The sequence below is a fragment of the Urocampus carinirostris genome, chromosome 6 (assembly GCF_059441175.1).
Source record: "Urocampus carinirostris isolate Australia breed hairy pipefish chromosome 6, RoL_Ucar_1.0, whole genome shotgun sequence".
Taxonomy (NCBI): Eukaryota; Metazoa; Chordata; class Actinopteri; order Syngnathiformes; family Syngnathidae; genus Urocampus; species Urocampus carinirostris.
This window is the reverse complement of record NC_142354.1, coordinates 9,149,199-9,173,285: the sequence shown is the minus strand read 5'-3', so window position 1 is coordinate 9,173,285 and position 24,087 is coordinate 9,149,199. Positions and strand designations below refer to the sequence as shown.

The 24,087-nt window shown below is 41.5% G+C and overlaps 1 protein-coding gene across 1 annotated transcript; it reads left to right on the top strand.

Moving 5' to 3' along the window:
* The first annotated feature begins 1,356 nt into the window (after positions 1–1,356).
* On the top strand, positions 1,357–21,282 carry ccdc3b (coiled-coil domain containing 3b). The gene is made up of 3 exons (XM_088337760.1): positions 1,357–1,874; positions 13,778–13,952; positions 19,971–21,282. The coding sequence occupies exons 1-3, from the start codon at positions 1,522–1,524 to the stop codon at positions 20,262–20,264; spliced, it is 822 nt and encodes a 273-aa protein (XP_088193886.1). The 5' UTR covers positions 1,357–1,521; the 3' UTR covers positions 20,265–21,282.
* The last annotated feature ends 2,805 nt before the right edge of the window (positions 21,283–24,087 follow it).

Sequence of the window (24,087 nt, the reverse complement as noted above, 5' to 3'; positions counted from 1 at the left end):
AAAAAACACGTTTTCATTTTAACGACACATAAATTGTAACGGCACCAATTTTGTGTGTAAATGGAATTAAAATAGAATAAAAAAAAAGAACAGAATAGAATAGAATAGATTAGAAAAAAATAGAATAGAATACAATAGAATAGAACAGAATATCTTAAAAAAGAATAGAATAGAATAGCATAAAATAGAATAGAATAGAATAGAATAGAATAGAATATACTTAATTGTATTGAAAAAATCACTTTCCATTTTTAAAACACATTGTCATGATTACCGATGCGATTCACCTGTGCCAGCTCATTTGGCGCCAACCGCCGCGGGTTCTGATTGGCTCCCTGTCACTATTTGAAACCTGTCCTGTCAATCCCCTGTTGTCAGTCCGTCTCCGAATATCCGTGTATCCAATGCAAGCCATTTTTCGACTCTGACCCCCGCCTGTCCCGTTTTACTCCCGTTTGTCTTCGGCTACAACCAGTTTCCGACCCTGATCACGTCTCCTCTCCTGTTCTGGCCTACGACTCGCTTCCGACCCTGACCACTTTTTTGCTCTCCTGTCCCGGCTACCGACCCGTTTTTTTCCGTCCCTGACACCGTCATCGCTCGCCACAGAAGATCCAATTCTGTGTTCGGATCACAAACCAAGTACGAGAGCGAACACTGGATCGTGGGCGCAGCCGTTCCTCGTTCCTTCAATAAAACTTAAACATTACGCAAGTGGGTCCTGACACACATATCAAATCTATCACTCAAGATATAAGTTTAACTGAAACGTGTAAATATATTTTGCCATACCTCCAATCACCTCTCACAAATTCACTTACCAAAAAGTTCTTTAAAGATAAGGTATGTAAGTTCAAAATACTGCACTCACGGACGCCATCTTCTGGTTGAAATTGTCGATGCAGTCTCTTTCAAGCTGCTTCTGTTGCGAGTCCACCTACTTTGCACTCTAATGAACTTTTGCTTTATATTTTCGGTTTGGCATTCGGTTTGTATTTGAAACAATCCTTTTCTTATTTTCACCATTTTCATCCTACGATGAAAGAACACCTCGATCACGCGCGAAGAGTCACTTCACCCCGCCCACTCCCACCCGCCTCCTTTCTTCTACTGCACTGCGTGGCTGGAACACCGATGATAAAATCAAGATAAGAGCAGATAGGCGCGGTGAAAAAATTAGAGATGAAGATTCTTTGAACTCAGCTGAACATTGCTTAAATAAGACTTGGTACTTTCATGTTTTTAAGGACACCTCAAACTACGCACTTCACCTTTAATTTAAGAAAATAAAATCACAATCCAGTTTTAGGAAATCTGTAGTTGCACCAATTTGCACGAGCGATGTCTTTGTTTAGCTCCTCCTAAATTCGCAAAAGTAGGTGTGAGAAAACCGCTCCCCCCCTCCCAAATTCCAGGTACCCCTTCTACAAAAACCGAAGACGACAAAAGCACCCGAATGCTTATTTAAAACCGGATTCACTCCGCCTCTCCCGTAACCTGCGTTTCGTTTCTGCTCCCGGGATGTTGTGGAGGACCGCGGTTCTCCTCCTCGCCGCATGGGGACTCCGGTCCGAAGGATGCCAGCTTCCCCACGACTGGAGACCCCAAACGGAGGCTTGCCGGGCGGAACTGGCGGAGATCATCGTCCTGGCGAAAGTTCTCAGCTTGCACAAGGAACCTTACGGCTTCCACACTTGGCAGAGGAGCTCCGAAGATCTTCTCTACCAGGCTGAAATTGAGCTTCTGTGCGATCAGGCTTGGGGGAGCATGCTGGAGGTCCCTGCGGGGTCCAGGTTTAACATCAGCGGCTTGGGATACTTCTCCTGTTACTCTTATAGTGTCACCCCCAAGAATAATTACTACTTCTTCTTAAGGTGAGTACACGCACCAGGGCCGTTCCCAGACAGGAACGGCACAACTACTATAACCCCCCACCCCTCCCGCTCCCACCATTTTATTTATGCACAGCACCGTTTCCAGTGTTTTTCACTTTTATTAAATGTATAATTTACTCTTGTATTTTGTAGTTATTTTTATTTTTTTGCAATGAAAAGTCAATATTTTGAGTTTGAAGTTGCTTAATTTAAAGAAAGTTTAAACAAGTTAAACGTTTACAGCATATCGAATAAAGCATGTTTTTATAATTGAGTAGAATAAAGGATTTGTGGAAAACGTATTCAGTTAATTTGTAAGGAATATGACATTATTAGTAGTAATATACTGAACAAAGGGACCCCCCTAGACCCCTGCAAAATCTTTTTTCCAGATTTTTTTTTCCTTTTTCAAATTTCTTTTCATTTTTTAAAATTATTTTTCTCCCTTTTCCTTATTTTTTTCTTCATTGTCTTCTTTTTTTCTCTTAATCATTCTTTTTTAAATTCTTGTCCCCACCTAGAGTTTTCCTTTTTTTCTTGCTTTATTATTTGTTGTCTTTTTCTCTCCCTTTTTATTTTTATTTTTTTTTCTCCTTTTGTTTCTTTGTTTCAAATCTTTTTCTCTGGTCTGGCTTTTTCAGTTTTTTTTAAATTTATTTTTTTCTTTTTTTTTCTTCTTCATTTTGGTTTTTTCCTTTTATTCTTTTGCCTTTTCTGTCATGTCCTGCACGGTTGTCATGGTGCCCAGCTGGCCCCACCCCTTGGCACCGGCTGACCTGCATTTTCCTGATTACGCCTATGGGTACTTAAAAGCGCCTTTTGGAACTACCCTTTGCCTGATCAATGTTTACCCTTGTTATACCAGCTCAGTAGCCTAGATGGTAGTGTGCCCGCTTTGAGACTGGGAGGTCGCTGGTTCGCGCCTCGACCGAGACATACCTAATTGGTATAATGGCGGCGCCCTCTGGCTGCGGCTGCATTGACTCGCTACAACGGGTCAGGTGTATCGACATTTCGTTCTGTGTACATTGTTACAAAGAATGACAATACAAAGGAAATTATTATTATTATTATTATTATTATTGTTAAAAACCTGTTCATGCCTGTTTGATACCTGTTTATTCTTGTTGTGCTTGTTGGACTTTGTTGCACTTCAGTGTAACATTCTGAGAGATTTCTGCAAGTTCTGTTAAATCCAATTAAATGCCTAGTCTGTAGTTTTGCCTGCATTTGAGCCTGCTCTGTTTTGTTTTTGGTCCGTTTGTGTGTTGGAAAACTTTTCTTTCTCAATTAAAGTGACAGATCGTCTACGCAAATGACTTCCAACTTCCTGATTCCCGATCCGTTTCGTGACATTTTCCAGCTTTTTACTTTATTATTTTTCTTGCTTTTCTCCGTTTTTTCATATTTTTTTTCATTTTTTTATTTGTCTTTTTTATTATTAATTTTTCCCCTCACCACTACATCAAGCTCTCTTTGGGTGGGCAGAGCGGGTCTGCCCCACTGGTAACGCCCCTGGCACACACCCTTTTTTATTTATGATTTTTTTCAGTGGTATATCTATTTGAAGTGCAATTTAACATAAAAAACAACTAAGTGCAGTACAAAAATATTCTAAGGGTCTCCAGGCAAGATGTGGTTGTATCATTGTATGTGATATTTTTGTTTACAGTATTTTAATAACGGTACACTGGCCTCTTTTTTTACCCAATTCTGCCATCTCTGGATTTAAATGGAACTGCACGTAAAATGAAATATAGTAGCTGTCATGATTACCGATGGGAATCACTTGTGTCCCCTCCTTTGGCGCCAACTGCCTCAGATGATGATTGGCTCCCAATCAGTACTTGTATCCACTCCTGTCTGTCCCCTTTTGTCAGTCCGTCTGCGAACCTCAGTTAACACTAGGCAAGCCTTTTTCGACCCTGACTGCCACCTGTTTTTTGGCTCCCGTCTGTCCCCCGGCTTCGACCCATTTTTGATCCTGATTACGTCTACTCTCCCATCCTGGCTTTCGACCTCTTTTTGTCCCCGACCACGTCTACTCTCCTTTCCTGGCTTACGACTTGCTTCTGAACCCGACCACGTTTTGGCTCTCCTGTCCCGGCTACTGATCCGTTTTTCCGTTCCCGACACCGCCATCGCTCGCCACGGAAGCTCCACTTCCTCGTTCAGAGCGACCTGCTCCCGTGTCCAGCGATCACCGGATAGTGGGCGCAACCCCCTCCCTTTCTTCCAATAAAACTTGTGAGAAACGCAATGCAAGTGGGTCCTGTCTCCGTTCTGGTCCTGACAGTAGACCCCGTTCAGAGGTATTATTTATAAGTAATGCAAACTCCCTTGCACCTTTATTTATTTAGGCGGATCAACCATTCATCAAAAGGGAAATTAACTCCGCTTTCAAAAATTGACAACAAAGCTCATTGAAGTAGTTTTACTTGTACTTCCCTCGTAGTAAGGTGTCCAATAATTTGGACCTTTGTTGTTCCAAAACCTTTGTACACCAGATAAACAAATATACCGTACATAACAAAATATGATATACTAAGTACTACTTATGTGTAATATGCGTGCATATGATTGAATCACATTATAAATAAATTTATATATGAAGGAAAAATGACTTTTTATTTACCTTTGGTGTGAGGTGACTCTTGAGCTGGTAAAGTGGAGTAGCAGGTGGATGTAGATGCAGGAAGAGACGGCAATTTCTAATAAAAACTGATTTGAAAACTCCCACTTGCAATGATTGTCATCCCCTTAGAAAATTTCCTTGCTTTAACCACCTCCTTATTTTTGATAAAAGTCCTCATCGTGAATCGGTCACAGCCATATTCCTAAGCAAGGGGTAACGATGTACGCGTCTTTGTCGTATTTCTCGATCATCAACGACTTGGTTTCCATGGTGATCATGTGTTTGCTTCTCCTTTAAGCATCAATGCAAGCCCTGGACCAAAAGCGTATAAATATAGTAGGAAAAATACGGAATAGTATCGCCTGTCATGAACCAGAACTGGATCAGGACCCAAACGCGTGACGTTTCTCACACAAGCCTTTCATTTGACAGGAAATGGGGAGTCATGCATGATAGGCAGCAGTCTGGCATGAAATGATGGGAAGCCAGAGGCTGACGAGATCGATACCAATTGCCGGACTAGATACCGGAAAGGACGGGACAGACAGGATTGATAATGAAAAAGAATATCGAAATAAAACAGGAAAAACTAAACAGGAACAAAAACTGGAGAGAATATTAAACTGGACAAAAATAGACCGGAACGAAACTGGACAGGAAATGCCAACAGGAAACAGGAACGAGTCAAAACCCACGTCTTGCGGGGCAGAGGTTCGTTGACGGACCGACAAACGAAGAGTGAGAGTACTGAACTTAAATAGACGGGAAGCCAATTTGTCAATGAGCCGCAGCTGGCTCCACACTGGCGGGGCCAATTGGGCGCCATGGCGACCGTGACATCACCGATGTCTTTATGAAGAACGCGAGGTTCTAAGCTCAGTGAAGAGCAAAGAATTGTGGGAGTTCGTTGATCCAACAGCATATTGGCATTTTCGTGAAGCCGCGGCACAAACCAATAGCAGACCAGCCTCTTTATTCTGTCGAACTATAGCGGACAGGCATCTTAGAAATATAACTGGTAATAATCATTATTTAATCTGAGTATTTTGTGAGTAAAGAGAGAATATAGTATTTTAAAAGTGCTAGATTATTGTCATGATTACTCACGTGACCCACCTGTGCCCGCTCATTTGGCGCCAACCGCGGCGGTTCTGATTGGCTCTCTGTCACCATTTGAACCCAGTCCTGTCTGTCCCCTGTTGTCAGTCCGTCTGCGAACCTCAGTGTATACTAGGCAAGCCTTTTTTGATCCTGACTCCCACCTGTCCCGTTTTGTGGGCTCTGACTCGATCCTGTTTCCTGTTGGTATTTCCTGTCCGGTATTGTTCTCATTTATTTTGTCCTGTTTAATATTGGTTTCCAGTTTTGTTCCCGTATATTTTTGTCCTGTTTATTAATCTCTCCAGTTTTCGTTCCTGTCGATTTTCGTCCTGTTTATTATTCTCCTCAGTTTTTGTTCCCGTCTATTTTTGTTTATTATTCTCAACCTCCACACCCCCACAACTGAGTAATGACTATATTTGGTGATCTTTTTTGATAAACATTTTTTTTCTTGTTGTTTTTGTCTTGTAAGACAACAAAAATAACGGCCCAGAGTTGTGACAATGTGCAATTATTTAGCTTATCTTAGGTTTTATTCCCCTTCAATTTTCTTCAAAACTAAAATCGATTCTTCAACAGTATCTTGAAAAAAGAAATACATTTGAGGCTGCAAAAAAACAATTAAATGAAATTCAGCTGGAAGAATTTATGTATTCTTTATGTATTCTTAACTTTCATTGTTGTCACGGTTGCCCCGCCCGTGTGAAGCCAGCTGACAGATTGGCTTCCCTTCTATTTCAGTGCTCTCACTCAATACTGTTCTCGTTTATTTTGTCCTGTTAAATATCCGTTTTCAATTTCGTTACCGTCTATTTTAGTCCTGTTTATTATTCTCTCCAGTTTTCGTTCCTGTCTTATTCGTCCTGTTTAATTTCGATTTTCTGTTTCGATATCAATCCTGTCTGTCCTGTCCCGTCCGGTATCAACCACATCTGTCCGATATCTGTTCGGGCAATTGGTATCGGTCTCTGGCTTCTTGTCTTTCCACGCAAGACCGCTGCCTAACGTGCATGACTCCCCATTCCCCGTAAAATTAAAGCTTGTGAGAAACGCCCAGTTCATGACACTTCCGTATCAAGTCTTTTAGGTGTTTGCCATAAAAACTATTTGGGACAAAAACTAATTCCACCAAACCAGTGTGTTGAGCCGTACCTCCGTGTTAATTCATGTTTAAATATCTTACTTTCCTCCCACAATGTACGTTAAAATCTAGTATTCCTGCAAGAACGGAGACAAACGAAGTAGCAAGAGTTGGATTAACTCCAATTTTTTGGCGCGCGGATGAACGTGTCTGCTCCGTAATGGCGCTAACGAACAGGTGTTACCGATTTTTCCTTCACGATTTTTTTGTGGGGGTCGAACAGATGAGAGGTCCGATATTGAAGGCAGGGGGCTGGAAAACATTTTTTCTACTGCGTAATATTTTGCAGGAGTGCCTGCGCAAAACCAAAAACACAAGCTTGGGGTTTTTTGTTTACTTGCTTGAAATCAGGAGTTTGATTTCCCTGGTTATGTCGTTGGGTACAGAGTTTTGGGGGTGCTGTGCACCCAGATCAGGGGTGGGCAAACGTGGGCCTGTGGGCCACATGCAGCCTGTCAGGCTTCTTCATCCGGCCTGCCAGACAAAATGGTCAGAAATAATGAAGATATTTACAATACTAAATATAGTACTAGTATTCACATAACGTTTCTCACACAAGCTTTACTTGACGGGAATGGGGCAGTCATGCACGTTAACACAAACGCCAGGGATTCGGTGATGGCTGGGCGGAAGAAGTAAGTCAGAAGTCTGGCATGGAACAACAGGGAGCCAGAGGCTGACCAGATCGAAACCAGTTACACGAGCAGATACCGGACAGATGGGGTCGATACCGGACAGGACTGGACAGACAGGATTGACATCAGATACAGGAGACTGGAGACAGATATCAGACAGGACGAAACAGATGGAATCGATACCCGATATTGGAGATTATAACAAGGTATCAGGCAGTGCGAGATAGACGGGATCGATACCAGACACTGGAGACTGGAGTACGATATTAAACAGGGCGAGATAGACGTGATCGAAACCAAACAGGATACACAAGCAGGATACCAGACAGAGTCAAAATACACGTCTTGCAGGAGCAATTAACAGACTGACAAAGGGTGAGTGAGAGCACTGAGCTTAAGTAGGAGATAAGCCAATCAGTCAACGAGCCGCAGCTGGCGCCAAACGGGCGCAGCAAATTGGGCGCCCTGGCAACCTTAACACAAAAATAGTACAGCTATAATACAAAGATCCTTCCATGGAAATACCACAAAAATACAACTGCAAAAACACCACAAAAATAAAACTACAGTAATACTACAGCAATGCGACAAAATTATGACTACAGGAATACTACAAAAAAATTACAACTACTGCAATAGTATGATACAAAAATATTATTGCAGAAATATTACAAAAATACAACTACAACATTTTTTTTGTAGAAATACTACAAAGATACTTGTATAGAAATACCTCCAAATATTTCTACAGAAAAAATATAAAAATATCACACTATACAATACAAAAATATTACTATGTAAATATTACAAAAGAAATATTACAAAGATACAACTACAGTAATACTATAAAAAACTCCAGATATAATACAAAAATGTTACCATGGAAATACTACAAAATATTACTGTAGAAATACTACAAAATAAAAGTACCGTAATACTATAAAAATACTTGTGAGGACTAGCACACAGGGGAGACCCAATTTCACTACGTTTCTCACAAGTTTTATTAAAGGGGAAGGGCTGCACCCACGATCCGGTGTTCGCTGGACGCGGGAAGAAAGTCACTTACGCACTCTTATTGTGATCCGAACCCAGAAGTTGGTCTTCCATAGCGAGCGATGGCGGTGTCAAGGATGGAAAAACAGGTCAATAGCCTGGACAGGAAAGCAAAAACGTGGTCGGGGTCAGAAACAGGTCGTAAGCAAGGATGGGAGAGCAGATGTGGTCAAGATCAAAACGGGTCGTAGCCGGAGACAGACGGGAGCAAAAACGGGACAGGTGGGAGTCAAGGTCGAAAAAGGCTTGCCTATTATACACTGAGGTTCGCAGACGGACTGACAACAGGGGACAGATAGGAGAGTGTATAAATAGGGACAGGGAGCCAATCAGAGTCCGAGGCAGTTGGCGCCAGAGGAGCGGGCACAGGTGATTCACATCGGTAATCATGACAATACTAAAGAAGTACTACAAAGATATGACCACAGAAGCACAAAAATACAAGTAAAGTAATACTACAGATATACTTGAAAGATTCTACAATGGAAACACCACAGAAAAAAAACTACAATAATACTACAGCGATACAAAAAAAATATGACTACAAAAATACAACTACTGTAATACAACAGATATATTACAAAACGTTTACTACTAAGTTCTATTAAGTTCTACTGAAGGAATACTGCATAATTACTACAACTCCACCATTTTAAGGCAATGGAGTATTTTCGACACTGCTTTGTTCACGTTTTTGTTTTGTTTTACTTTCTTTTTATTACATCATATTTTATATATATATCGTTCTTTGCTCAGTTATGTAAGATAGATTTGGTTGTATGGGGTAAGAAACGATGAGACATTTAGGAAAAAATGAAGCTGGAAATGGAATAACTTGTGGCAGAGCCTCCATTTGTTTTCCCACGAAGAGGAGGCGTTTGGAAAGTTGACTTCTGTCCCCTCTTATTTTCTGAAAATGTGTATATGTTGAGGTTTATCGGTATTACAGTCAACCTTGGTTTATGCTGCAGGTTATGTTCAAAAAGAACTTATTTATTCAATTTTCAACAATTATTGCACAATGAAATACTGTATTATCTCATGAACCAGAACTGGATCAGGACCCAAACGCGTGATGTTACCAACAAAAGCCTTTTATTTTACGGGAAATGGGGAGTCATGCACGTTAGGCAGCGGTCTGACGTGAAATGACAGGAAGCCAGAGGCCGACGAGATCGATACCAATTGCCCGAGTTGATATCGGACAGGTATGGTCGATACCGGACAGGACGGGACAGACAGGATTGATATTGAAATAGGAAATTGAAAGTTACCAGGACAAATTAGATGGGAACGAAACTGGATATCGATACTAAACAGAACTAAATAGACGGGAACAATACCGGACAGGAAACCCAAGCAGGAAGCCGGACACGACCCACGTCTTGCAGGTGCAGAGGTTCGTTGACGGACTGACACAGGGTGAGAGAGAGCACTGAGCTTAAGTAGAAGGGAAGCCAATCTGTCAATGAGCCGCAGCTGGTGCCACACGGGCGGGGCAACCATGACAACAATGAAAGTTAAGAATACATAAAGAATACATAAGTTCTTCCAGCTGAATTTCATTTAATGTTTTTTTTTGCAGCCTCAAATATATTTCTTTTTTTGAGATAGTTTTGAAGAATTGATTTCCCATCCATCCGTTATCTGCACCGCTTATCCTCACTAGGGTCACGGGGGTGTCCTTGGGTAAGACACTGAATCCCTAATGGCCCTAATAAGCAGATAGGCGCCTTGCATGGCTGACGCTTGCTATCTGTTAATGTGTAGAAGGGAAAAGTGTGAAGCACATTGTGAAGCGCTTTGGGAAGTCTTTATTGACTTGAAAAGCGCTATACAAATGCAGATCATTTCATTTCATTTCACATTGTGACAACTCTGGGCCATGTTTTGTTGTCTTACAGGCTAAAAAAATATTAAGAAAAAAATATATATCAAAAAAGATCAACGAATATGGTCTGGAGAAAATAATAAACAGGACAAAGTAGATGGGAACGAAACTTGAAACCATTAAACAGGACAAAATAATAGAGAACAATACTGGACAGGAAATACCAACAGGAAACAGGACCGAGTCAGAACCCACGTCTTGCGGGGCAGAGGTTCGTTGACGGACTGACAAAGGAAAAATGAGAGCACTGAGCTTAAAAAAACAGAAAGCCAATCTGTCAATGAGCCGCAGCTGGCGCCACAATGGCGGGGCCATTTGGGCACCATGGCAACAGTGAGATTAGTTCCATTATTCATTGCAAATGTTATTTACAAAGTGAACATTGTATATTTAGAAAATAATAATACAAGCAGTTGCAGTATTTTTACTGGAGGAATTACAATTTATAAAGCCAACTTGCACCCATGGCGCACTGAAATATGTATTTTTTAAGGATGTGAAATCGAAGAGAATTGAATCTTTAGAATAAGATATAGCGGGTCACCTATTATTTTTTTATTTTTATTTTTTTAGACATTTCTGCATTTTTTTAATATAATTCTTTTTCAGAATATATTGTTCTATTCCATTATTTTTTATAGTATTCATTACAGCAACTTGTAAAGCCAACGGCTCACTGAAATGTTTCGGTCTTGATTCAAAAATTAAATTACAATTTATTATTATTTTTTTGATATGTATTTTAAAGTGTTTTTAACCATAGAAATTACTGCAATTTAAAAAGCCACACGGCATCCCTGGCTCACTGAAAAATACCTATTTCGATTCAAAATATAGAACACAATTGTTTTTAGGTAAGTCTATTTTTTAGATTATAATATGTATTTTATGTCACGACCAGAACAGAATCAGGACCCAATTGCGTAACGTTTACCACCATTTTTATTGAAAGAAAGAGGAAGGGCTGCACCCACGATCCGGTGTTCGCTGGGCACAGGAAGCAAGTTGCTCTCGCACTCAGATTGTGATCCGAACACGGAAGTGGATCTTACAAAGCAAACGATGGCGGTGTCAGGGACGGAAAAACGGGTCGGTAGCCGGGACTGGGAGCGCACAAACGTGGTCGTAAACGAGTCATAAGCCAGGACAGAAGAGTAGACGTAGTCGGGATCCAAAATGGGTCGTAAGCCAGGGTGGGGGAGCAGACGTGGTCGGGATCAAAACAGGTCGTAGCTGGAGACAAACGGGAGCAAAAATGGGACAGGTGGGAGTCAGGGTCAAAAAAGGCTTGCCTTGTATCAACAGAGGTTTGCAGACGGACTGACAACAGGAGACTGTCAGGACTTGGTTCAAATAGTGAAAGGGAGCCAATCAGAGCCCGCAGCAGTTGGCGCCAAATGAGCGGGCACAGGTGATTCACATTGGTAATCATGACAACTCTAGAATACAATAGAATCGTTTTTGAGTAAAATATAATCTTTTTTTGAATAGAATAACTTTTGTTTCGATTTTGTAACTGTAGAAATTCCTGAAACTTGTACAGCCATCTTACACCCATGGCTCACTGAAAAGTGTCCTTCCCGATTCAAAATATAGAATATAATAGAAGAGAATATTCTTTATTGTCATTGATAACAACATAGTATACATTGTGTACTGCAAAATTAGACGTGGCACTCCTTCATGAACATGTATAAAATATTAATATATCATAAAGGGTTTAGTCTAAAAATACCTTTAAATACCCAAATGATGAGTTCCATGGCTCCAAAAAGATTAAGTTCTCATTCTCATAACGGTTTCCTCCAGCGGACGGCCGTTTCCTGTTCCCCAAAACCGCGGCGAGATAAAAATAGTCGTTTCAATCCACCACCAGCAAAACGTTCCCATGGCGGTTCGGGGAGATCTCGAGAATCGGAGAAGAATGAGCGCGGCGATCTCGCATGGGATCTCCGAATGAGACGGACGGAGTCTGGTTCTCATGAGCACTGGAAAAACATCAGCCGATACGTCGGACCCGGTCACCGTCCTGATGGAAAAACAACAAACGGTGCTCGATGAGATTGGCCTTGTGCCAGATCCAAAGTGATGACGAGACATTTTTGGGGGTGCGTTTGTCAAGTCGAGTTGTATTTATGTGTGACGCCCTTAATCACAAGGAGTCTAAAAGGGCTGCACAGACCACAGATTATTACTGATTACAGACTATTATGACACCATCCCCTAATCTCAAACCTACATGAGGGCAAGGAAAAACTCAGAAAAACTCATTGTCAGAACCCACACAGACGGAGAACCCAGACGTGTAAAGTTTTCACACAAGCTTTATTTCACGGGAAAGGGGCAGTCATGTGCGTGAACACGAACGCCGGGGATGCGGCGATCGCTGGGCGGAAGAAGTGAGACAGGGAAGTCAGAGGCAGACGAGATCGGGGCCGGACAGAACAGTTGGGATCGGTACCGGACGGGACAGAAGGGATTGATACCGGATACTGGGGCAAGATACCGAAAAGGATGAGACAAACAGGATAGATACTGGATACCGACGACTGGAGCAAGATACCGGACTGGATGAGACAGACAGGATTTCCTGTAAAATAAAAGGCTTGTGTGAGAATGTCACGCATTTGGGTCCTGATCTTGTTCTGGTTCTTGACAGTCGCACCGAGAAAAAAGATTGGATTCACTCAACTTCTTGTGCCTTAACTCTGAAAATTTTAGTTACTGGTCCATCTAAATGCCGTGACTTGTTCTCAAAAACTGTTCTGAACATTGACGAATGTCATATCACCCAGAGTGTTTCATTTTTGGGGCTTCTTCAGTTGAATTTAGGGGGGTGCTTGAGTTCCACGCCTCTCAATAATAACGTTTCGGGTACTTACTGTCAGGACCAGAACAGAGACAGGACCCACTGGCGTTGCGTTTTTCCTCAAGTTTTATTGGAAGAAAGAGAAAAGGTTGCGCCCACGATCCGGTGATTCCGGGACGCGGGAAGCAGGTCGCTCTGAACGCGAAAGTTGATATTCCATGGCGAGCGATGGCGGTGTCGGCGATGGAAAAAGCGGTTTCGTAGCCGGGACAGGAGAGCAAAAACATGGTTGGGGTAGGAAGCGGGTCGTACGCCAGAATAGGAGAGAAGACGTAGTCGAAGACAAAAAGAGGTCGAAAGCCGGGACAAGAGAGCAGTCGTGGTCAGGGTCAAAAAATGGGTTGAAGCCAGGGACAGACGGGAGCAAAAAACGGGACAGGTGGGAGTCAGGGTCGAAAGAGGCTTGCCTAGTGTTTACTGAGGTTTGCAGACAGACTGACAAAAGGGGACTGACAGGACTGGGTACAAATACTGATAGGGAGCCAATCAAAACCCGAGGCAGTTGGCGCCAAAGGAGCGGGCACAGCTGAGTCACATCAGTAATCATAACACTTACTATCTATTATCTCTTTCAGAATGGATGAAAACTACAACATGCTCCCCCACGGTGTCAACTTCCAGGACGCCATCTTCCCGGACACGGCGGAAAACCATCGCCTGTTCGCCAGCCTCTTCCAGTTCGCCAATTGCACGCAGGGGGCACAAGTTCATAGTTTCACCCCCGAATGGGAAGCCCAGGAGGACAGCAGGGTATGTAGAAAGTTCCTCTTCCATTTTTACGTGCAAAAAAAAAATACTCTGATTCAGCACATTCAGAAAAAAAAAACAATAAAACAAGAAGCCACAATTGCTCAGATGGATGATCGTTGCCTTTTGTTTGACAACAAAATATGGCGCTAGTCAAAAATCTGGAAAACACATTTGGACCGAGGTTTGGCACACAAAGAAGAAGAAAAATCAAATGAACGTTCTTACTTGTTCTGAAGTTCGCTGCAGCATGTGGGAGCTCTTATGTAGGATGACATCATTAATATAGCTATACAACGGGCCCCTGGGATAAAAAAAAAACAGTTTTGAGGTAGGGACAAGTGACATTGTCATATAGATAGAAACTTATGCTTATCAGCTAGTGACCCCCCCCCCACCACCACACTGCCCCCGATAAACACCTTCAAATAAAGATAATAGTAAATAGAAAATATATAACCTACAATTGTTATCACGGTTGCCCATTCAATTGGCCCCGCCCGTGTGGCACCTGCTGCGGCTCGTTGCCTGATTGGCTTCCCTCCTATTTAAGCTCAGTGCTCTCACTTACCCTTTGTCAGTCCGTCAACAAACCTCTGCACCCGTAAGACGTGTATTTTGACTCTGTCTGGTATCTTGCTTGTGTATGGTATCTTGCTTGTGATCCTGTCTGTCCCGTCCTGTCCAGTATCTTGCTCCAGTCTCCAGTATCCGGTATCGATTCCGTCTGTCCTGCCCTTTCGTTTCTCCGGCGCCGTCACGAATGGCAGCCACTCCAGCAGCTCCCGTGTTATTTTCGATTGTTCTCAGCTCAGGGATGCTGCTGGAAAAGTGAATTTCCCTTCGGGGATGAATAAAGTATCTATCTATCTATCTATCTATCTATCTATCTATCTATCTATCTTTCCGGGATCTTGCTCGTGTATTCGGTATCGATCCCCTCTGTCCCGTCCTGTCCGGTATCTTGCTCGTGTAACATGTATCCGGTATCGTTCCTGTCCGTCCAGTATCAGCTCGTGTATCTGGTATAGATTCCGTCTGTCTCGTCCTGTGTGATATCTGACTCCAGTATCCGGTATCAATCCCGTCTATCTCGTCCTGTCCGATATCTTGCGCCAGTCTCAAGTATCTGGTATTGATCCAGTCTGTCTCGTCCAGTCTGATATCTGTCTCCAGTATCCGGTATCGATCCTGTCAATCTCGGCCTGTCTGATATCTTGCTCCAGTATCCGGTATTGATCCCACCTGTCTCATCCTGTCTTATATCTTGCGCCAGTCTCCATTATCTGGTATCGATCCCATCTGTCTCTTCCTGTCTGATATCCGTCTCCAGTATCTGGAATCGATCCCGTCTATCTCATATTGTCTGATATCTTGCGCCAGTGTCCGGTATCGATCCCGTCTGGCTCGCCCTGTCCGGTATCGATCCCGTCAGTCCGGTATCTGGTATCGATCTCGTCTGCTTCTGGCTTCGTGTTTTCTCCCTTCTTCCGCCTAGCGATCACTGGCATTTGTGTTCACGCGCATGACTGCCCCTTTCCTGTAAAATAAAGCTTGTGTGAAATGCGTCTGGGTCCTCCGTCCGTTCTGGTTCTGACAATTGTACACGATTCAATACCGGTACAAAGAAATATGAACGTAAACTGAAATTCTAATTGCGGGACAGTCGATATTTACATATCTTCAGTGCTTTTTAGTCGTAAAGCGGATTATATTCCCTCTGTAAAATCGATTTTTTTTTTTTAGGTCTTGGTCGAAGGTGAGCTAAAAAATGACGACTGGAGCTCAAAATTTGTCAAGGGGAACCCGTCTTTCCTTTCAAACATGTCTCCGAGCACTCAGAAATGGCTTCCAGTCCTTGACTGATGGATGTAAACAGAGACACGCTAAGTGGAGTCGATGCCCTCCGGCATCGAAATATTTACTTAAAGGGACAGGGTGGAATATTTAGTGCCTCCTAGTGGTACAAAAAACTTAATTTAGTCAAAAAAAGATTCAAATAGTAGGCAAAACTTCACTATCATACTTTTGTTTATTCTTATAAAAAAAAATCATAAGTCGAGATATTTTCTGCTGTGTTGTTGCTTGCTGTGGCACCGGTTTTATTCGCATTAAACGACAGTGCCCTCTAGTGGTCAAATATTACACATTGGGGGTTAAGTAGGAATTGGAAGTTTATGTTCTTTCCGCACGTTCATGTTCAGTGTTTTTAGGAACGGGGTGTGGCTCACTCTTTGATGTCACAAAGTGTTTTTGGGAGTATATAAGGGCACTTACAGTTTCCATAGCTTTTCCAGATTATCTTTTCAATCTGTACCTTGTTTCCTTCCATTCCATGTTTTGTTCTGTTAGAGCTAGTTGGTGTGGGAACACTATGGAGTTGTTGTATTCACGCATCAGTCTGTTTCCTGTGTCGTCTTGTTTTGTTCAGTGTTTTGTTCAGTTAAAGCTAAGCAATGTTGTAACATATCCTGCATCTTAATACTTTCATGTTTTGTTCTGTTAGAGCCAGTTCATGTTTCAACATTTTGTGCCATGGTCTTGTCATCGCGGTACTCTTGTTGTTTTTCTATCTACGTGTGAGTGCATCAGTCTTCGTTTTTCATGTTTTGTTCAGGTAGAGCGAGTGTTCCAACATTTCTCACATTGTCCACTTTCATGTGTTGTTCAGTCAGAGCTACTTTATGCTCCAACATTATAACTCATGGTCTTGTTGTAATGGCACTCTCACAGTTGCTTATACAGTATGTTGTTCTGATGTGGTTACATATCTTCGTTGTCTCCTTTTGTGTTTTGTTCATTTAGAGCCTGTCGGATTTTCAATGTGTCCTGTGTGTTGATTATTTCATGTTTTGTTCCGTTACAGCCAGTTTGTCTCCCAACAGTATGTTTCATCGCGTCGTCGTCTTGGCACCTCCGTTATTTTTTTATCCATGTGTGAGTACTTATCTTGCCGCGTCTTCCTTTCATGTTTTGTTCTGTTAGATAGTGTTCCAACACATCTTCTGTTGTTTCCTTCGTTTCGTTTAGAGTTAGTTGGTGTTCCAGGATTACGTTTCGTAGTCTCGTCGTCACGGCACTGTTGATGTTCTGCCCACGTACGGGAATATTTCCATTGTCGTCTTCTTTCATGTTTGTTCTGTTAGAACTTGTTGATATTCCAGTATATCTTGCGTCTGGAGTTATTTCAAGTTTTGTTTGGTTAGAGCCACTTTATGCTCCAGTATTATAACTTGCTGTGGCAACGGTTTTATTCGCATTAAACGACAGTGCCCTCCAGTAGTCTTGAAAGTATCTTTTTTTGTAAATATTTTGTGAAATGGAAAAATGACTCGTCGTGGATTCCAAATAAAGGAATTGAAGACTTTCCTGGTTGCTTGACTCGAAAGGCTTCATCCATACACTAGACCCCTAACCTTAAGCTTTGATTCCATGGTTATCATGTTTTGATTCTTCTTTTAGCCTTAGCGTCACTACAAGCCTTAGGGCACATCGCATTTATAACACAAAAAAAGTGAGAAAAGCATTGTGGGAGGGAGTTCTGCATATCTGCACTCTAACTGTTGAATGTTTCCATTGTCGCGTTTCTTTCATGTTTGTTCTGTTAGAACTAGTTGATATTCCAGTTTATCTTGCGTCTGGAGTTATTTCAAGCTTTGTTTGGTTAGAGCCACTTAGTGGTAAAGCATTAAATTTTTCGTCTACTTTCATGCTTTGTTCAGTTAGAGCTGGTTGGTGTTAGAACACTATGTACTCCCTATATGAGTATGTCCCCTGCGTTCTTCTCTTTTGTGTTTTGTTCAGTTAGAACATGTTAGTGTTCTTCCACATCATGCATAGTTTTTTTTTGTTCCGTTACAGCCATTTTGTCTCCCAACATTATGTTTCATTGCGTCGTTGTCTTGGCACCCCCGTTATGTTTTTATCCAAGTGTGAGTACCGATCTTGCAGCGTCTTACTTTCATGTTTTGTTCTGTTAGATAGTGTTCCAACACATCTTTTAGTCTCGTCGTCTTGTCATCACGGCACTGTTGCTCCTCTACCCACCTACGGGAACGTTTCCATTGTCATCTTTCTTTCCTGTTTGTTCTTTTAGAACTAAATTATATTTCAGTACATCTTCAAGTTTTGTTTGGTTAGAGCCTCCTAGTGGTAAAGCATTATATTTCACATTCTTGCCATCATTGCTATCTTTTTAATGGTACATATTCTGTGTCGTCTTCTTTCATGTTTTGTTCAGTTAGAGCTGGTTGTGTTCTTACATATCATTCTTTGTTTTTTTGTCCCGTTACAGCCAGTTTGTGTTTTTTTATTGAAATTATTGTTTGTATTATTGTACTTGTTTTAATCCCCTGTGTGAAGTTTATGGATTCCTTGTCACCAATTTAAGAATATGAGAGCCAGGAAGCAGCGCTCTTATCTGACATTAGTCTCCAGAATTTTGAGATGATAAAGTTTCTCAGGCTTTTCAACTCCCAGTAGGGAGTAAGTGATGCCATATGTTGTACAAATACAGGAAGAAATGCAGCCACCAATGATGCGGCCTGGCAGCTAGCGGCGCATTTTTGACATTTCCTTTCAACGTATATCTTTTTATAAAACGAGGGAATTCACACTCGGCCAGGAAATCCTCACAGTTGGAATTTTTCTTCTTTTTTTATATTTAGCAATCCTTTATTGGCTGGTAGTCACCAGTCATGTGACCTGGAGGCTTCAACCCCGAGCCTGCAGGTTGCGTTTTATAGCCTCTGCACAAAAAAATGAGCTTTTGTGTGTTTTTTTAAGGGACAGTGTGAAGCTTCAACAGCATTTAGTGATGACACGAGTGCTCCAGTCAATGCAGTAACTAATAGTACTTTGTGTTTTTGTCATGATTACCGGACTCTGATTGGCTCCCTGTCACTATTCAAACCCAGTCCTGTCAATCCCCTGTTGTCAGTCCATCTGTGAACCTCAGTTAACACTAGGCAAGCCTTTTTTCGACCCTGACTCCCACCTGTTTTTTGCTCCCGTTTTTTATCCTGACCACGTCTACTCTCCCGTCCCGGCTTTCGACGTCTTTTGTCCCCGACCACGTCCACTTTCCTTTCCTGGATTACAACTCGTTTCCGACCCAGACCACGTTTTTGCTCTCCTGTCCCGGCTACCGACCCGTTTTTCTGTTCCCGACACCGCCACCGCTCGCCACGGGAGAGGCACTTCCATGTTCAGATAACAATCCCTGGAGGACCGCCAGAATCTTCCTATGGTATTTTCAGAACCAGCACAAATGGTAGACCCATCACGTAAGGTGTACTCACAAGTTAATTGAAAGCGCCAGCAATCCAGTGCTCGCGGGATCAGAGCGTGTTCTCAATGCGGAAGTGGATCTTCCGGAGCGGGAGATCGTAGCGTAGTTAGACGGAAAAACAGGTCGTCAGCCGGGACGGGAGCTCAGAATGAGGTCGGGGTCAAAAATGGGTCGTAGCAGGAGACAAACGGGGAAATCAGGAACGGACGAGTGTAAATTGGATGACAAAATGGGACCGGCGGGAGTCAGAGTCAAGAATACTTGCCTTTTGAAAACAGGTTTGCTGACGGACTGACAACAGGCGAGTGAAAGGACTTAAGTAGGACAGGGAACCAAACGAGCGGGCACAGGTGAGTGCCATGAGTAATCATGACAGGTATGGGAAACACTGATTGTGTATTATTACACACAGTGACTTTAAAGGTACAGTGTGTAATACTTAGCGCCACCTAGTGATACAAAACACCATCATTCAGTAAAAAACAAAAACAGTGATATGAATAATAGGTAAAAATACACAAACTATCAGAACAATGTTAATTTTTATAAATATTCATACGTGGAGATGTTTGTATTCTTTTTACATTCCTAGAAGTTGCTGCCATGTTTGTCTGGCATCTTGCTGCTACGCATCGCTCATTTGGCACCAGGTTTTTGTTCGGATACCTTGAAGTGTTTGACTCGATATTTTTTTATTGACCCGACTCCATTTTCTTTCTGTGTCCCCACAGTTGTTCTGCTCGTCCGTGCAAAAGGCTCTTTTCGAAGAAGAAGAGAAAACGAGCGCTCTTTCCCTCAAAGTTCGTTCGCTGGAGAAAGCAAACTTTCATCTTCGGGAGAAAGTGAAGATTCTAAAACGGCTTTTGCGACAAGCTCAACGGCAAACTACAAAAGAACAAGAAACGCTCAACCTTAAGCAGATGTACCGGTCCGAAACCTCCAGAAGCAACCCGCTCCAGGACACCACAGAAAAACGCAAGGATCCCAACCTCAAGAGGGCGCTATCCAAAAAGATTGAGACGTAAAAAAAAGAACGTCGTCTTGTCACTCTGCATGCTTATCAAAGGGACACTGTGTCATATTTCATTGCAAGATGTCGCTGTAAATAAATGCTAATTTCTTGACCTACAACCACGAAACTCAATTCACCTGCGAGGGGCGCCAGAGTTAGGAACCGGGTGAAGTTGGGCCAAATCAGGTTTTCCACAAATAAATGTTGTAATAAAAATATTTCACTATTAAAAAAAAAAAAACATTAAAAATTCATAGGAAAATAAATCAATCAATCAGTGATGGATCAATCCATAATCGTCTAGGGCTGCACTTAAAGGGACTGTGTGTATTATTCAGTGCTTCCATGTGGTAAAAATTGTATTCATTAAAAACAATATATATTACTATGAATAATTAGCAAAAATACACGAATTATCAAAGGTATGTGATTTTTTTGTAAAATACTATTAATTCCAAACATTTCTAATCATTTTACATAACATGAGCTTCACCTAGAGGGAAATGCCAAAATTGTCTACCATCTTGTTGCTACATGTACCCGAAAAAAAAAACCCGGTGTAAGGCCTTGCAAAAAAAAAAAACAAGGAAGTAAAATGGTGCTTTATAGTCAATTTCAGTCTCACTTGGGTGTTTAGCACTCAGTGCACAACAAAATACTTCTGGTGGTAAGTAGCGCATAACAGTCAAAATACATTTTGATTTCATTTGATCCAAGTCAAGTTTGTGGACATATTTACTCGAGTATCTGTCTCCGGTGATGGTATCATGACTGTATGCTGGTCGTGCAAAAGTGAATGTTCTGCGGTGAGTAGAAAAAAAGGATTTTGTTTTGTTTCTTCCTATTTATGTTAAAAACGCTAACATCGTTTCAGTGTACTCGCACAATTTCAATTTTATTTTCTAAAAAATGGTGCTGAGCACCCGTCACAATGTCCCTTTTTACCCTTTTCTCTTTTTTATTTGGTACATTTTGTTTCTACACATTCCATTTCCTTTCATGCTTTAAAGAAATAAATGTGCTTGAACACACCTTATGTTGTTTTTTCCCCTTTTATATCACTTGTGTGAGATGTGGCTTTGTGTCCTAAATATCACATCAATCAATTTGTAGCATATTGTACAAAGATGTCCTCAAAGTCTCCTCGGACCGAAAGAAAATGTTACGATCGTCTGTGTTGAATCGCGTCTGGCCACAAAAAAGAAAAGGGAAACGGTGTTGAAATGCCTCATAAATTCCCGCAAAGGTTTTAAACATTCTCATAACTTCATTCCTGAAATGTCTTTTGGCGTGAGAAGAGCGCTGGAGCCTCTGCTGATATTTACTCAAGCAATTTTGAAAGAAACGCTTTGCAAATAATATATTTTGATGAATTAGAGAAAATAAAAAAAATAAAAACGAGGAAATTGTATTGTTGGTGCTGTTCCCCTCCAGGCCTGAGGGTGGTGCTCATTTCCAGTTTCCGGGTTAACAAACTGCCAGTAATGTGTCCATTTAGGTGGTGGTAGAAAATATATTGTATAAGTTTTTTAAATGAAGAATAGTTATCAAAAATGATGTACTCCAAATAAGAACGTACATAATGTTGTATTTCAAATTATTAAAACAATAAAATAAAATAAAAAATTGTCATTTTTCATATAGAACGTTAAATTGCATTTAAATGTACCGGTAAAAAAAAGGAGAAATCATTTGGTGTAATGCAAGAAGATGGAAAATGATAATAAAGTCATGTTGTTGATGCTGTTCCCCTCCAGGCCTGAGGGTGGTGCTCATCTTCAATTTGCGGGTTAACAACTGCAATCAATGTTTCCACTTAAGTGGTGGTAATAAAAATATTTTAATTAAATTAGATAATTGAAAGTAGGATAATTGATTAAAAATATCCAATCAAAATTAAATCCTTGAATATTATTGCTTTAATCCATTCATCCATCCATTATCTTCATCGCTTATCCTCAGTAGGGTCGCGGGGATGCTGGAGCCCATCCCAGCTATCTTCGGGCAGTGGGCAGGGAACACCCTGAACTGCTTGCCAGCCAGTCACATCTTGTTTTAATGAATACATTAAATAAAATAAGACTAAATTAAAAATGTTCAATAATTAAAAATATTTAATACAATTAAATGAGAAAGCAAATATTTGAATAATACAAAAGTAAATTTAAAATGTGAAAGAATGACGAATAATTATTAGTAAATTGATTAAAATAAAAATATATCGTTACTATTATTGGTATTTTATGCAGTTTACTGTATAAAAATGAATCGGTTTTAATGCCAGGAAATCGAAAATAGGCCTAAATCATGTCTTACCTTTCCTGGTCTTTTACATATCCAGAGTGAGGCATGCAATTCCCTTGGCTCATGGCAGAGGGCGATTGTGAGACACCAAGTAAGGTTAGACTGTGAAACAATTAAGTCAATGCTACGGTTTATATAAAGCTTTTTGCTCAGCCAATCAAATGATGTATGAGTCGTAGCTTCATTGATTCGTAAATAATGACTGTGCCTCAGCAGATAATACGACATCCCAAAGGACATTTACAAGATTTGTTTTGGCTTTTCGGTCTTCTTGGTGTGTTATTTTTGTTCTCTTTGTCCCGGCTTAGTCGAGCTAGCGTGGAAGAAATGGTTGGACGCTAGCCAAAGATGATAAACACGCACAGCTTTCCCAAAAGTTAGGAACGGCAAGCTGCGCAACACATGTCCGCCAAGACAGCTCCGTGCTGGTGGTCTAAAAAAAAAAAACTATCGCAAAAGTTTATTGAAAGGAGCTTTTTGCACGTCTTGCTGGATTTTGGCCATGCGTGATCCGTCTTTTTGTTTTGTTTCGGGTGAATGAGTAACTCAGGTTTTTGCTAGCAAGAGCATGGAGAAGGTGTAGATTTATATTAAGGGGTGTGCATGGAAGCTAGCTTTGCGCTAGCTACGTTTGAGGGGTGTCAGGACCAGAACAGGAAACAGATCCACTTGCGTAACGTTGCTCACAGTTTTTTCGGGGAGAAGGGAAAGCACCGCACACACGATCCGGAGATGGCTGGTCGCGGGGAATAGGTTGCCCTGACGCGGAAGTGGGGTTTCCGTTGCGCGCGATGGCGGTGTCAGGAACGGAAAAAAGTCGAAAACCAGGAGAGGAGAGTAGACGTGGTCGAGATAAAAAAAACGGATCGTTATTCGGGGCGGGAGAACAGACGTGGTGGAGATCAAAACTGGCCGTAATTAGGGATGGGAGAGCAGACGTGGTCGAGATCAAACAGATCGTAGCGGGAGACAAACAGGAGCAAAAAACTGAACAAGCGAAAAAGGGCTTGCCTTGTAAAAACAGAGCTTCGCAGACGGACTGACAAAAGGGGACTGACTGGACAGAGTTTAAATACTGACAGGGAGCCAATATGTCAACAAACTCCAGCTGGTGCCACCCGGACGGGGCCAATTGGCGCCATGGCAACCGTGACCCACGAGCGGGGTTTGGTTTGGATTTTCGGGCAGGCTAACGTTGCCCTAAAAACGGTAATACTACATGTTTTTTTTAAAATTTTTTAAAGGAAAAGTATGTCGTAATTAGTGCTTCCTAGAGGTACAAATAAACGTTCCCTTAATAAAAGTCAGAAGTCAAGCCATATTTATTTGTATATAGTCCTTAATCATAAAACTATCGTTTCAACTTCCATTCGGCATACATCATATTTCATATACACTGAATCAAAAATGTTGCATCATCACCATGCTGGAGGTAGCATCTCTGTATTATAATATCACTGTAGAAGTATGTTTATAGTGTTTCTGCAGTAGTATCATTTATTTCCAGAACAAAAGCAAAATTATATAGTAGG

What these genes read in the sequence shown, in the direction of transcription:
- ccdc3b (XM_088337760.1), top strand. Translation starts at nt 1,522, where the DNA reads ATGTTGTGGAGGACCGCGGTTCTCCTCCTCGCCGCATGGGGACTCCGG. An exon ending in AATTACTACTTCTTCTTAAG is followed by an intron (nt 1,875 to 13,777) that starts GTGAGTACACGC and finishes TATCTCTTTCAG; the next exon opens with AATGGATGAAAACTACAACA. An exon ending in AAGCCCAGGAGGACAGCAGG is followed by an intron (nt 13,953 to 19,970) that starts GTATGTAGAAAG and finishes GTGTCCCCACAG; the next exon opens with TTGTTCTGCTCGTCCGTGCA.